A 12009-nucleotide genomic window follows, 5' to 3' on the forward strand; every position below is an offset into this window, starting at 1 on the left:
TAAGTTTCGTCTGTGTGTGTGAAGACAGTGGCGCAAATCCGTGAATGAATGTTCCGAAGTGAAATAAACTTCAACGGAATAAAGTTGAATTAAAGTTGAATAAACTTCAACTTTACTGTTCAGTGCACTGATGTCAGACTCATTTTGGATAATAATGTTTATTGTTAAATTGTTAAATGCCCTGCCTCCATCATTACATATCTTTGTCAGGTCATTATAAGTGTTTGATCACCACATTTGAGTGATCATTGCAAAAAATTTGTATGTATATATATATTCTGTTTATGTACATATTGTATTCTATATATAGTACCAGTCAAATGTTTGGACACACGAATGGGAAAGTGTCCAAACTTTTGACTGGTACTGTACTATAATATACACAAAGAATATCGGCTGATATATCGGTATTGGCCCCAAAAAACCCATATCGGTCGGGCTCTAAATAATATTATTATTTATTATTATTAATATATAATGTTATTGCTTATTGTCATTATTTAATATGCCCTATTTTATTCTGAATAATAATAAAAAAAAAACAATTCTTAAGAACTGATTTACAGAAGCTTTGTTTTATATACATAAAAAAACCTGTTTAAAAACCTTTTAAACACCATGTGTTTTCATAATCTGCTCATTTTGCCCCACACTGCTACAAATCTACTGTAACCTCTTCTATGATGAAAACTAATTCTCCTGTTATTGTCTCCCTTACAGCGATAGATGTGACGTATCTTCTGGAGGAAGGCTCTGGTCGCCGCCTCCGCAGACGGACACTTGGACTGAGTGAATTTATTTGCAGGAAGTAATGCTGACTACACTCTCTGCCGAGCAAGCTTGCAGAGCAGCAAGAGAATAATGAATATGGAGGAGCAGAGGTGGACTACTCCTGAAAACGAGGGGGTCAACAGAGGTGAAAGGCGACAAGTTCAGATTTAGAAAAACAAGCTTTGTAACAAGAGAGACCGGCCCGAGTTTCGTGCACTGAGGACATAGCCGTCAAGCTTGATGCATTTAAAAAGAACAAGTGTCAGACATAGGAAAGTTTGCTTTGAAATTCTAACAGAATTGTTGCAGATGAACTACTTCACTGGTCAAATGTCTCCTATGACTATGTGGTACTATATTTGGCCTTTATTTCGGGTGCAAATGGAAACATGTGAGTCTCGCGCCACCTTGTGGTCGACAATGGGAATGACTTGAGTGCAACCAAGAAAGAAAAATAAATAAGAGCATCATAGGAGGTGCAGTGTAGCGCACACACACTGCCCGTAGACTGAGAAAAAGAGAGAAAGGAGATAGCTAACTGCACTTTTAACAACAAGGACATCATTCGCTCCCGGAGATGTACGGATAAGACACACTAACACTCACGCAGTATTGATCAATGCTGTATGATAAAGCAAAACATAAGTATGTTACCTTCTTTTTCTGTTTGTTTTTTATTTGTTATACTGTAATTACATTAGGAATTGAGCACGATGGGGGTATCCATATTTGTGAGCTCGGGACTTCGGGACTGGGCTTGAATGTTTCGCTCCTGTTATCGTGGGCATTGCGATTGGTTAGAATGGCTGCCAGCCCCGCCCCCTTTTTTTTTAAAGTATTTAATTCACCAGCTCAACATAAATACAAAAAAAACAAACAAACAAACAAAATCTAGCAGTGGAGGCACGCTGGCTTTATATAACGCCTTAGAATGCCGTTATCTTGAGTGTTTTTTTTGTTTATGGTAGTGTGTGAGATTCTTTACGGTGTTTGTGAGCGTGTGTGCGAGCCCATTCTAATAATATAAATACGAAAGAGGAAACAACGAAGGGCTTGACAGCAGTTAATAAACGGTTAAATTCATGAATTCACAAGAACTTATTGTATCATGTAATGTCATATTTTTTGTGAGTGGCTTGTAGGGCGGGTGGGATGGGGGCGGGGTCAGGTTTTAGTGTTGTTGTTTTCTTTTTCTTTTATTGTTTTTAATGGCCTTTCAGGTTGTCATGGAGAATGTTTATGAACAGAATCATGATGAGATTTTTGCCCTTAATGCATCAGCTATGACAGATAAGTATTTCAAACCCCTTAGATGGACCGACAAGGAAAAAAACAAAACAATGAAAACTGACAAACGAAAGGGAAGAAAGTTGTATAGTGCCAAGCTATGTATATAAACAGACAGGAAAATGTGAGAAATGTCTCCAAAAGCAATATCTTGATAATGGATTTTGTGTATTGAATTGTACAGGATTCAGCCCTATATGTATTATTATTATTATTATTATTATTATTATTAAGATTCTTCTTATTATTATGCGATTTGTATCGACAGAACTGTCACATGTAACTTTTCGAGAAGCGGACGAGAAAGCGGCAGACATTATGATTAATAATCGCTACAAATTTCCGGCATAAGCGGCGAACCGTCTGAAACTTTGTAACCAAAACCATGAATTGAGCTCATTGCGAGAGGGAGGATGGACTTTGTGGAAGGGGATGTCGCAGTGACCCCTCACCTGGCACCCGTCACTGTAATAATTAATATTAACATTATTCTAATTATTATTATTATTACTTTTTGAGGAGAAAAAGATATAATGTTCCTCGTTTTTTGCTGCAAAGTGTTGAACACTAAAAAAACAAACCAACATAAAAATGTAAAATGATATTTTGGCAGAAAAAATAAGCTGTCAACCCAATATCATGTTCTTAATCTCCTTTTTAATTTGTAATTTTTTTTATTTTTTGTTCTTCAAATGAGAAAAGATTGTTCTGTTTTTTGTGATGGCGGTCATAAATATAATGCTTTTATTTCTTGTATTTGTGTGTTTTTGTGTGATTTGTTTAGTTATTTTTTTAGACAATCACAAAATAAGATGCAAGCATTGTATATGGACAGACTGGCAGGCATTTTGTGATGTTGTGTACAGTTTGTCGAAACTTCTTCCACTCTGGTTCAAAGTTTGTAATTATAAAGTCATGAAAAATGCTGTTGGTTTTTACTTTTTTTGTTTTATATTCTATTCGTTTTGTTTGTTTTTTTAATAAAAAGCACTACATTATTGTGAATATACTTGCCTGTTGCTCATACATTTAGCAGAGAATCTGTGATACAGTTCTTTATTAGGTCATAACCATTATTATTCCAGGTATACAGACAAATCGTATTTTAACTGTATGGACAGTCATTACATCTTCAAATAAAGTGAATTTTAACTATTGCGTAGCACATTGACATTGTGTACCATCATTTGAACTCCAATTAATGCTAACTGATGTTTTCACATATACTGATGCATCTATTAATTCTTGAGGCATTTATCTGCCATTCGTTATTAAAATGGCAACATTTTTGCTTCAAAATTAATCCAAGATGATTCACTAAAATGTTGTGTCTCTTAATTTGATCAAAACTTTGACTCAGACTTCATAAAGATTATAGTATATTACATTTAAGAAATATTACCATTATGTCCTGACAGAAGACTGATATTAATTTGAAAAATGAATCTCTTTTCATCAGCACCTTTAGATATTTGTGAAAGCATTTATTAAAGCAAGTTACTCTAATTCATCTTACATCTTCTTACTTGGTCATATTACACCTCCAGAAAAATAGTTCATGCAGTTAAATACATGTATGATATGCAAAATGTATACTTTATTTCATTTTCTGTGGAGCTAAAAAAAATCGTTTTTAAACTACCCTGCTTTTTCAGTTTATTAATGTATGAATTTAAGTAAATTTGTCCTTTTTTATTAGTTATCTGATACATTATTTTTATTGTATTTAATACAGGCAAGAAAAATTACTGTGTTCATTTTTGTAAGGTTTTATCTACATTTGTAAGGTTTTATCTACAAGAACGGTGTATTTTCAGTTTTCTTTTTGCCGCCATCCGCGAGGTGACGCCAATAGTCATATTTCAAGTGAGGCGCCAGCTGTTGGCATGGCAACGGAATACAACCTGAGCGAGCAAGAAGCTGAATAAAAGTTGCTCAACTGTGTATTTATTATAATTATTAATCATTTAGTTTTGTTTTAGGTTTAACCAACTGCTGGTTAGTTTTCCGCTTAAAAAATGAAAAAACGAGTTGAAAAATCCTCCGTGGATTCTGTGACCGACGAAGAACCACCTAAAACTGCAGGTATGTGACTGTAAAGACAGATAGACTGACTAGATTTTGACTTCACGTGATGTTTAAATAACCAAAATATATGCCATGTCCGAAGATATGCTGTTTGTTGGAGTTAAAATGCTGTGTGCTAGTCCCTAGAGCACATAAAGTCAGTGTCCGTGTGTTTTTGTATCGCTCAAACTAGATGTGGAGCTGGACTTCACAGAGCTGTGCAAACTCATGGGTGTGAAAGAGATCCCTTCTGTGAAGATAAAGCAGTCAACATCTACAAATAGAGGAGTTATGGGTAAATACTGTTGTACATAAAACATACATTGTAATGTCTACTCTACTAAAGGATGATATGTTATACTTAATGCTATTTATTTGTCTCCCATATAAAAAAAAACGTAATTTTTTCATAATAAAAACCCCAACCCGGACTTAAGAGGACAATCAATTTCAGACATCTTTAGAGAGTCAAATGACAACATGGTCCTCTAAGCCTTGCCTCCAGATAGAGCTGGAGAATGAAGACCACGGCAGTGTAAAGGAAGTCAAAATAACTGGTAAGGCTGTTGCTTCTCTGTAAACTATAAGATGTAGCTGTTCACACTCCTAAGAAATGTTTAATATCAAAATGATTTGTTATTTTTTAGGATGGAGGGTGGATGAGGTGGTGCTTCAGGTGTTGAGCAGGATATTGTCGTCCCTCAGTAACCTGCAGTGCTTACAGTAAGCCTTTGAGTGTGTGTGTGTGTGTGTTGTATGTATGTTTATGAGTGTTCCTGTTGCAAATAAACAGCATGTTATGTCGATTTCCTATTAATGGTGATGCTTTGCAGCATGTGGTGTGCGGGCCTGACGGATTCCACTTTAACCTCCATTAGAAACACGGTGTCTTTGTGCTCAAATCTCAGGTAAGAACAGTCAAACTGTTTTCGAAGGCCAGAATGACTTGTAATTATTTCTTGCCAGTGTTATTAAGACCCACATTCAGTGTGTTATAAATAACTTTTCATTAATTCATTCATTTCACATTCATTAAAGGTGCTGTATGTAGGATTGACACCGAGTGGTTGAACTAGTGATGTTCTTTGTAGCGAACGAGAAGAGCCGACTCCCGTCAGGGAGAGCCGAATCTTCAGCCGGAGCCTTCTATTTTAGCCCAATTTATCAATTGTGAATGGTTTGTGTGTTGGTAAGCAATATTTTATTCAGTGTTTTCATAAAAGCCTTATTTTTAAGCATTTTTTCATTACAAAAAAAAATAAAAAATACACATGCGGCTAATCACATGGGAGGACAGACTAGGATCATACCATTATGTGAAAGAAGAAAGAAGAACACACGCTCCGAAGATAGCAAGTGTAGTGGTAAAGGCCAGGTACACAGAGCGACAGAGAGAGGCGGGGGATCCGGATTTAAAGGGGTCATATGATGTTGCTAAAAAGAACATTATTTTGTGTATTTGGTGTAATGAAATGTGTTTATGCGGTTTAAGGTTAAAAAAACACATTATTTTCCACATAATGTACATTATTGTTTCTCCTCTATGCCCCGCCTTTCTAAAACGCGTCGATTTTTACAAAGCTCATCGGTCTGAAAAGCGAGGTGTGCTGTGATTGGCCGAATACCTCAAGCGTGTGACGGAAATGTTGCTGTGATGCCCTGTCAGGCCGGAGCGACGATTCAAAAACATGAAAACCCATTATAAACGAAGCATTTGTTGCATCCAGTGGGGACATAATTACGGATTATAATATATAATATAATATATAATATATACTGTCTTTTTACATGTTTGCGTTGCATCGTGCCGCATAAACATAAAACCAAGTCTGCATTTGTGATCGGAGAAATGACAAACAACAAGCGCTACTCTACACTGCTCAAAACTCGCGTTTGAATCAGAAAGGAAAAATTTAAATTGCATCATATGACCCCTTTAAACGCAAGTGCGTTGGTTAAGGTAGGAAGACACTGCATTGTTGCAACATCGGGTCCCCTCAGAGAGTCTTCTCAAAAACAGGACAAATAATCACAGAGAGGAGAAATCGCATCAGCACACCTAAGCTGAGACATCTGATATTTCTGAATGCCAACCTGCACTAAAGACTAAAGTGTCTTAATGTTAAGATTTTTGCCTTTATTTATTTGATTTGTTTGCTGTGGTTCTGTGTTCAATTAAAGTTTTATTAAAATGTTAAATAATAGTAACTGTATTTTTTTGTAACGAAAATGCATAAAAATAATGCTATTATAAAAAATTGCTTACCAACACACAAACCATTCACAATTGCTAAATTGGGCTAAAATAGAAGGTTCTGAGTGATACTAAATGAAGAGCCATTTGGGAGCCGAACCAAAAGAGCCGAATCTTTGAAAAGAGCCGGACTTCCCATCACTAGGTTGAACTAGGTATTGCAGTCCAAATTCAAAATATTGGGAGAGGGTTTTTTCACCCGGCCCCTCCTTCTCAGACTTGACGCACACGCAGGTTGCCAGATTGACGACACCAACAGGAACGAGCGCACTTGACGATGAGTGAAATTAAATGCGCTGTGTTTTCCGCCAACTGGCAACCCGAGGTGACGAAACACAATTGGGTAAACTGGCAGTGGGCGGGTTTCACAAACCAAAACAGACCGACATTCCGGCCCCGAACGCACATTTTCAAAGGAGAATAACTGACTGTAGCATTGTTTTTCAGATAAACAAGTATGTTAACTTAACATTTTTCTTAAATATCTGCAAACGTATTATGGTATTTTTATGCTTTAGTAGAGTCAAAAATACATACAGCACCTTTAAATCTCACAAAGTTATTTAAGGTTTAAATGATCATCTTTGATGAAATCATATCCACTAGCGGGCTATAAGCCTACTAGTTTGTGCTTTACACCACAGACAAAAAAGATCTATTCATAAAGTAAACTATGGTAATAGATACTGGAAAATCTGATGACATTATCTACCAATTTATATCTTGATAGGAAGGTGGTTTTAGAGGGTAATCTACTCCCTGACCAGAGTTACCACTTACTCATAGGGGAAGACAGCATGTGAGTCATTTTCATTTTTAAACATACATACACTTGATGCTTACAATCTATTGTACCATTCAAAAGTTTGGGGTAAATGTTGTGGGATTTTTATTTTACTTTTTTTTTTTAATTAATGGTTTTTATTATTTTTTCGCTTTCATTCAGCAAGGATGCATTCATTTGATCAAATAACAAAAACAGCAAAAATGTTTTCAGCATTGGTTATAATACAAAATATTTCTTGAGCGGCAAATCAGCGTACAGTGGTGGCCAAAATTATTAGAACACTAGTATTTTCACCAGCTAAAAATGGTTTTAAGTCAGTTATTTCTATCTTTCGCTGTAGTGTGTCAGTAGGAAATATCAGTTTACATGTCCAAACATTCATTTTGCCATTAATTGTAATAATCCAGTGAGATTTTTGTCTGACAACAGCCAGTGCTCCACACAGAGATCTGATCTCATCATCATCCAGTCTGTCTGGAATGACATGAAGAAACAGATCAAACTGAGACAGACTAAATGGTTCCAGAAGAACCGTGGCAACGCCTCCAAGATGCTTCAAGAAACCTACCTGCAAAGCTACAATACTGTTAAAAGTTTTAGGCACTTGTGTAAAAATACTGTAAAATGAGGATGCTGTCACAAATAATGTCATAAATAGATTTTCTTTATCAATTAACTTCTATTAAATAAATTAAATCAACATTTGGTGTGACCATCCTTTGCGTTTAAAGCAGCTTTTGCCCCAGATGCACTTGTGAATAGTTTTGCAGGTAGGTTTCTTGAAGCATCTTGGAGATGTTGCAACAGTTCTTCTGGTTCTCAGTCTTGCAGGAGTAATGCAAAGCCAAGATGCCCGCTGACCATCTGAATTGGTCTCTTTCCAAGCTTGCATTCTTATACAGTTTTGTTATCAGTCACTGTAAAATAAGCACACATCACCATTTTTATGTATGTTATTCCCCTTGCTTTCCACAAATATTTATTAGCTCTCTCGATTCATCTTTAACAGTGGGATTTTACCCCCTGTCTGTTTTTAAAGATAACTTTTTTATTTAACCCTCTCCAGGTGCCCAGGGGTCCCAGAGGCATATATATATATTACATATGAGCTGTCTAGGTTTTAATAATCTTTGCATGCAGTGTACACATGAATCATTCTTGCACCCCTTGTACACAATCTCAGTCACGTAGGCCATGAGGTCTTCAAAATGTGTGATATCCAAACAACAACTATAAATGTCTTCTATAAAGATAGATAAAATATTTCATCAAAGTAGGTACACACACACACACTGCTTGCAATATAGAATTTAAGTGTGTTATAATGCATCTCTCTCATAATGACAAAATGCATTATTTGTAGGTTTTTTTTTTCACTCAGCTCTTTTCAAATAATGTCCATGCTAGGTTGACGGACGTATCACTACGTAATAATCATATAGGAGAGGAAGGAGCTCGTCTGATTGGCTTGGCTCTGTCCACTGTACACTCTGCCAACAAAAACCTCCTGTCACTCAGCCTAGCCTTTAATAGTATTGGTGATGCAGGTGCAATTCACATTGCTCAGGTGTGTATTGAAGTCTGCCATCTGAAGGTGTTCAGACAGTTTCTAATGATGTCAAGACTGCATATACTTAAAATTGAGTTTTTAATATCACCTATCCCTCTTTTTAAAGGGTCTGCGTCTCAACCGTTCCCTGCTGTGTCTGTCGTTATCCTACAATCAAATAGGGGATAATGGAGCAGCTCATTTGGCTGAGGTATACTTATATACTCCTATTAACTACTACATTCTATTTGCCTAGCTTGACATATTAAACATGCATATTTCCATTCATCTTTTTCTCATTTCCTTATTTAGGTGCTTGGCCCCTTTGCTCTGACACATGAGGAGATAGTTGAGAGGAGGAAGCTGTTAATTAAAGGTGAAGAATCAACAATGGTCCAGCCATCTCTAGTTAATCTTGCAGACTCACATGAGCGGCCACTTTCCGTCCGCAGCAGCTCTTCACTAGATCGTCTCAACAAGACTACAAAGAACCCCACCAAAAAGAAGGTAGAGCAGTGTTGTTCCCTATACATTTTATGACATGAAAACTAAAGAGTCTGTCTCTTTTTATTGAGATATAACACAATGGTTTACAGTTGTTTCATGATGTTTGTTGCATGATTTTACTTTATTGTGTGTAGGACAACCCTAAGAAGGACGAGAAACCAGCGCCAGGTCAGGCAGCAAAGAAAGAGGAGCCAATGGTGGCCAAGAAAGGTAATTAACTTCCTTTGACACCTGTTTGTTTGAGATTCAGAAGTGGACTTTATATTTTAAATGGTATATTTTATATGCTTTTCACTCAGATAATAAAGTTCCCCGTAGTCAGGCTGGAAAATCAGCAAGCAAAGACAATAATCTACTAGTATCTGAACAAGAGGTAAGAATAAGACAAAAACGGAAGGAAAATGCTAAACTCTCTCTCTCTCTCTCTCTCTCTCTCTATATATATATGTATATGTGTGTGTGTGTGTGTGTGTATATATCGACAGTTAAACATTTTTCCCATTAAACATGGAAGCATTTGTTTGTCAGAGAGTGGAGGTGGTTGAGACAGTGATTCCTCTATTGGATCCTGGAATTGTGCACACTGGAGGGAAAGTCATTCATCCAGGAAACGCATGCCTTACATCTATGAATCTCTCAGGTGATTTCATTTCAGAATTGATTTCATTTCGGTATTAGAGTGAAACATACTTGTACTGCTGTAACGTTTTCTTTTCTGATAATGCAGGAAATAAATTGACTGAGCAGTCCCTCGAGGTGTTCCTCTCATCTCTGGAAGGCCAGGGTGAAGGTGGGCTTCTGCATCTTTCTCTCAACGTGAGTATCATCATTCTTTTTCTAATCCTTTTAAAGAGCTTGTTTTAATTTCAACTATGTTTTTCAGAGGAATCATTTCCCCTCAGATTGTGACACCTTCCTTAAGATACAGGAGATTATGTCTCTCAGGGACCCTCTAAAGAAAAACCGCTCTGGTCAGGTGGAGGATGAACACGGTGAACCCAAGACCGCCAACGACGCCTAACAGTGTAAATGACAAGAAGGGTTTAATGTATGAAAAATATGAAAGTTACTGCCTCAACTCAACCAGATCAATAATTCATGCTTTCATAATTTGTTAATATTTTTTATCTTTGCTGTATTGTATTTTTACATATTCACTGACATTATACATGGAGAGTTCTAGACAAAGTGTTGAATATTAGTTTTGATTTGTTTTACATTTTGAACACTGCATGTTATTTCACTGTTTTGATCATTTTCTAGTAAACTTTTCCATTGACATTTAATTTAGTTGGTCTGGGCTTTTAGGGCAAAGGATTGCTGAAACACCCTGTATTGTTTTATATGTACATTTTCCTCTGTATTTCTGCTACACTTCTGCTGAAATGATGTTTTACCAATTCGTAATTTAAATTGTATTAGTTAAGATCTTGAAAATGATAATTGTACCAGCTACGCGTTTTTTAAAATAAAGCATCAAATTCAAGTCAACATAACAAGTATGTTATTCTGTTTTTCATTCATCCGCAGAGCTCTTTATTTTTCATTCTTTTTCCATCAAACATTAAACACAGATTGACTAAACGACTGTGATTGGTCCATCCATGCCAGCGCTGAGAAAAATAACAGGAGACGCGTGCAATGGCTCGTCCATAAGGAAGCTTGACGATGAATTACACTTGAAAAAATACACATATAATCTTTAATAGTCATTAGATAGAAAGCACATGTTTAACTACGCGTTAAACTACAATAATTCATATTTAGGCCTAACATACTTAAATTACGCCTAACTATGCCCGTAAAGTCCACCTATTTTAAGTTGATGTGGGCGTGGTTAACCATCCCGCGTCAACGTGCACTGGACCAATCAGAATGTCTCTTGTAGACTGCATCCGCTGAACGCACAGATACAGTAACAGACTGGACATTGTTTACCTCAGTGCGTTTTTAATTGTTTTATTGCGCACTTTTTAGTTTTTCTTGTGATGTCGGAGGTTGTAGGCTATCCATAAAGAGTTTTCCTTGCAGTGCTGGCAGACTTTGTGCTTTGCCGACATATAAACGAGCGGAATCGTGTCCGCCATACAATCCTGCAGCTGCGCGCCTTTTGATATATGAGTGTCTTCAGGATTCAAATATACTAACTTACGTTACAGCAGCAAGTTGGGGAACTAGACAGTATGTATGTCACTTTGTGTTATTATCTTGCTTTACGCGGTTGCTGTAATGCCATCGCAAAGAGTAGCCACATGTGATCTAGTAGGCCTTAATTTTGTTTAGTTTAATGGTAAGGAAGTTATACATGTTATTATTTTATATTTTTATTTCCTCCATTTGTCACACCTCTTTACAGTTCAGTCAAGTGCCAATCAAGAGTATTGGCCATGTGTTGAGCGCAGGACATTTGCATCCTCTGATTCACACTTAAGTGCCTGTTCAAGAGGTGTTTAACTTAAAGGGTTAGGTCACCCAAAAATGAAAATTCTGTCATTAATTACTCACCATTAATTAAAACCCGTAAGACCTTCGTTCATCTTCGGAACACAAATTAAGATATTTTTGATGGAATCTGAGAGCTGTCTGACCCTGCATAAACAGCAACACAACTGAAATGTTCCCAAGTCCAGAAACGTAGCAAGGAGATCTTTAAAATAATCCATGTGACATCAGTGGTTCAACCGCAATTATATGAAGCTACGAGAATACTTTGAGAACATTTCAGTTGCGTTGCTGTCTATGCAGGGTCAGACAGCTCTCAGATTCCATCAAAAATATCTTAATTTT

The 12009-nt window shown here is 36.6% G+C and overlaps 3 protein-coding genes across 10 annotated transcripts in view; all 3 read left to right on the forward strand.

Annotated features, from left to right (window-relative positions):
* LOC107693346 (histone-lysine N-methyltransferase ASH1L-like) overlaps positions 1-3213 on the forward strand; it is a 39545-nt gene extending 36332 nt beyond the window's left edge. For all 5 annotated transcript variants that reach the window (XM_016492686.1, XM_016492689.1, XM_016492690.1 and 2 more), the window contains one exon: positions 721-3213. In XM_016492686.1, coding sequence (XP_016348172.1) covers positions 721-812 — 92 coding nt within the window. In that variant the 3' untranslated portion in view covers positions 813-3213. The remainder of the gene's footprint in view (positions 1-720) is intronic.
* Positions 3214-4076: 863 nt separating this feature from the next.
* On the forward strand, positions 4077-10669 carry LOC107693350 (leucine-rich repeat-containing protein 71-like). The gene is made up of 14 exons (XM_016492696.1): positions 4077-4143; positions 4319-4397; positions 4582-4682; positions 4773-4848; positions 4959-5033; positions 7110-7178; positions 8574-8733; positions 8843-8926; positions 9028-9222; positions 9357-9432; positions 9522-9625; positions 9760-9862; positions 9950-10038; positions 10106-10669. The coding sequence occupies exons 1-14, from the start codon at positions 4077-4079 to the stop codon at positions 10241-10243; spliced, it is 1416 nt and encodes a 471-aa protein (XP_016348182.1). The 3' UTR covers positions 10244-10669.
* A 452-nt stretch (positions 10670-11121) lies between these two features.
* Positions 11122-12009, forward strand: part of LOC107693347 (histone-lysine N-methyltransferase SETDB1-A-like) — a 12717-nt gene continuing 11829 nt past the window's right edge. For 3 of the 4 annotated variants that reach the window (XM_016492692.1, XM_016492695.1, XM_016492694.1), the window contains exon 1: positions 11122-11403. The gene's annotated coding sequence lies outside the window, so the exon portion shown is untranslated. Of the gene's footprint in view, positions 11408-12009 lie in introns of all 4 variants that reach the window. The other variant, XM_016492693.1, reaches the window with a different exon arrangement.

Source organism: Sinocyclocheilus anshuiensis, unplaced genomic scaffold (genome assembly GCF_001515605.1).
Source record: "Sinocyclocheilus anshuiensis isolate Anshui unplaced genomic scaffold, SAMN03320099.WGS_v1.1 scaffold566, whole genome shotgun sequence".
Classification (NCBI taxonomy): Eukaryota; Metazoa; Chordata; class Actinopteri; order Cypriniformes; family Cyprinidae; genus Sinocyclocheilus; species Sinocyclocheilus anshuiensis.

What these genes read in the sequence shown, in the direction of transcription:
- LOC107693350 (XM_016492696.1), top strand. Translation starts at nt 4,077, where the DNA reads ATGAAAAAACGAGTTGAAAAATCCTCCGTGGATTCTGTGACCGACGAA. An exon ending in GTGCAATTCACATTGCTCAG is followed by an intron (nt 8,734 to 8,842) that starts GTGTGTATTGAA and finishes CTCTTTTTAAAG; the next exon opens with GGTCTGCGTCTCAACCGTTC. An exon ending in AGAACCCCACCAAAAAGAAG is followed by an intron (nt 9,223 to 9,356) that starts GTAGAGCAGTGT and finishes TATTGTGTGTAG; the next exon opens with GACAACCCTAAGAAGGACGA.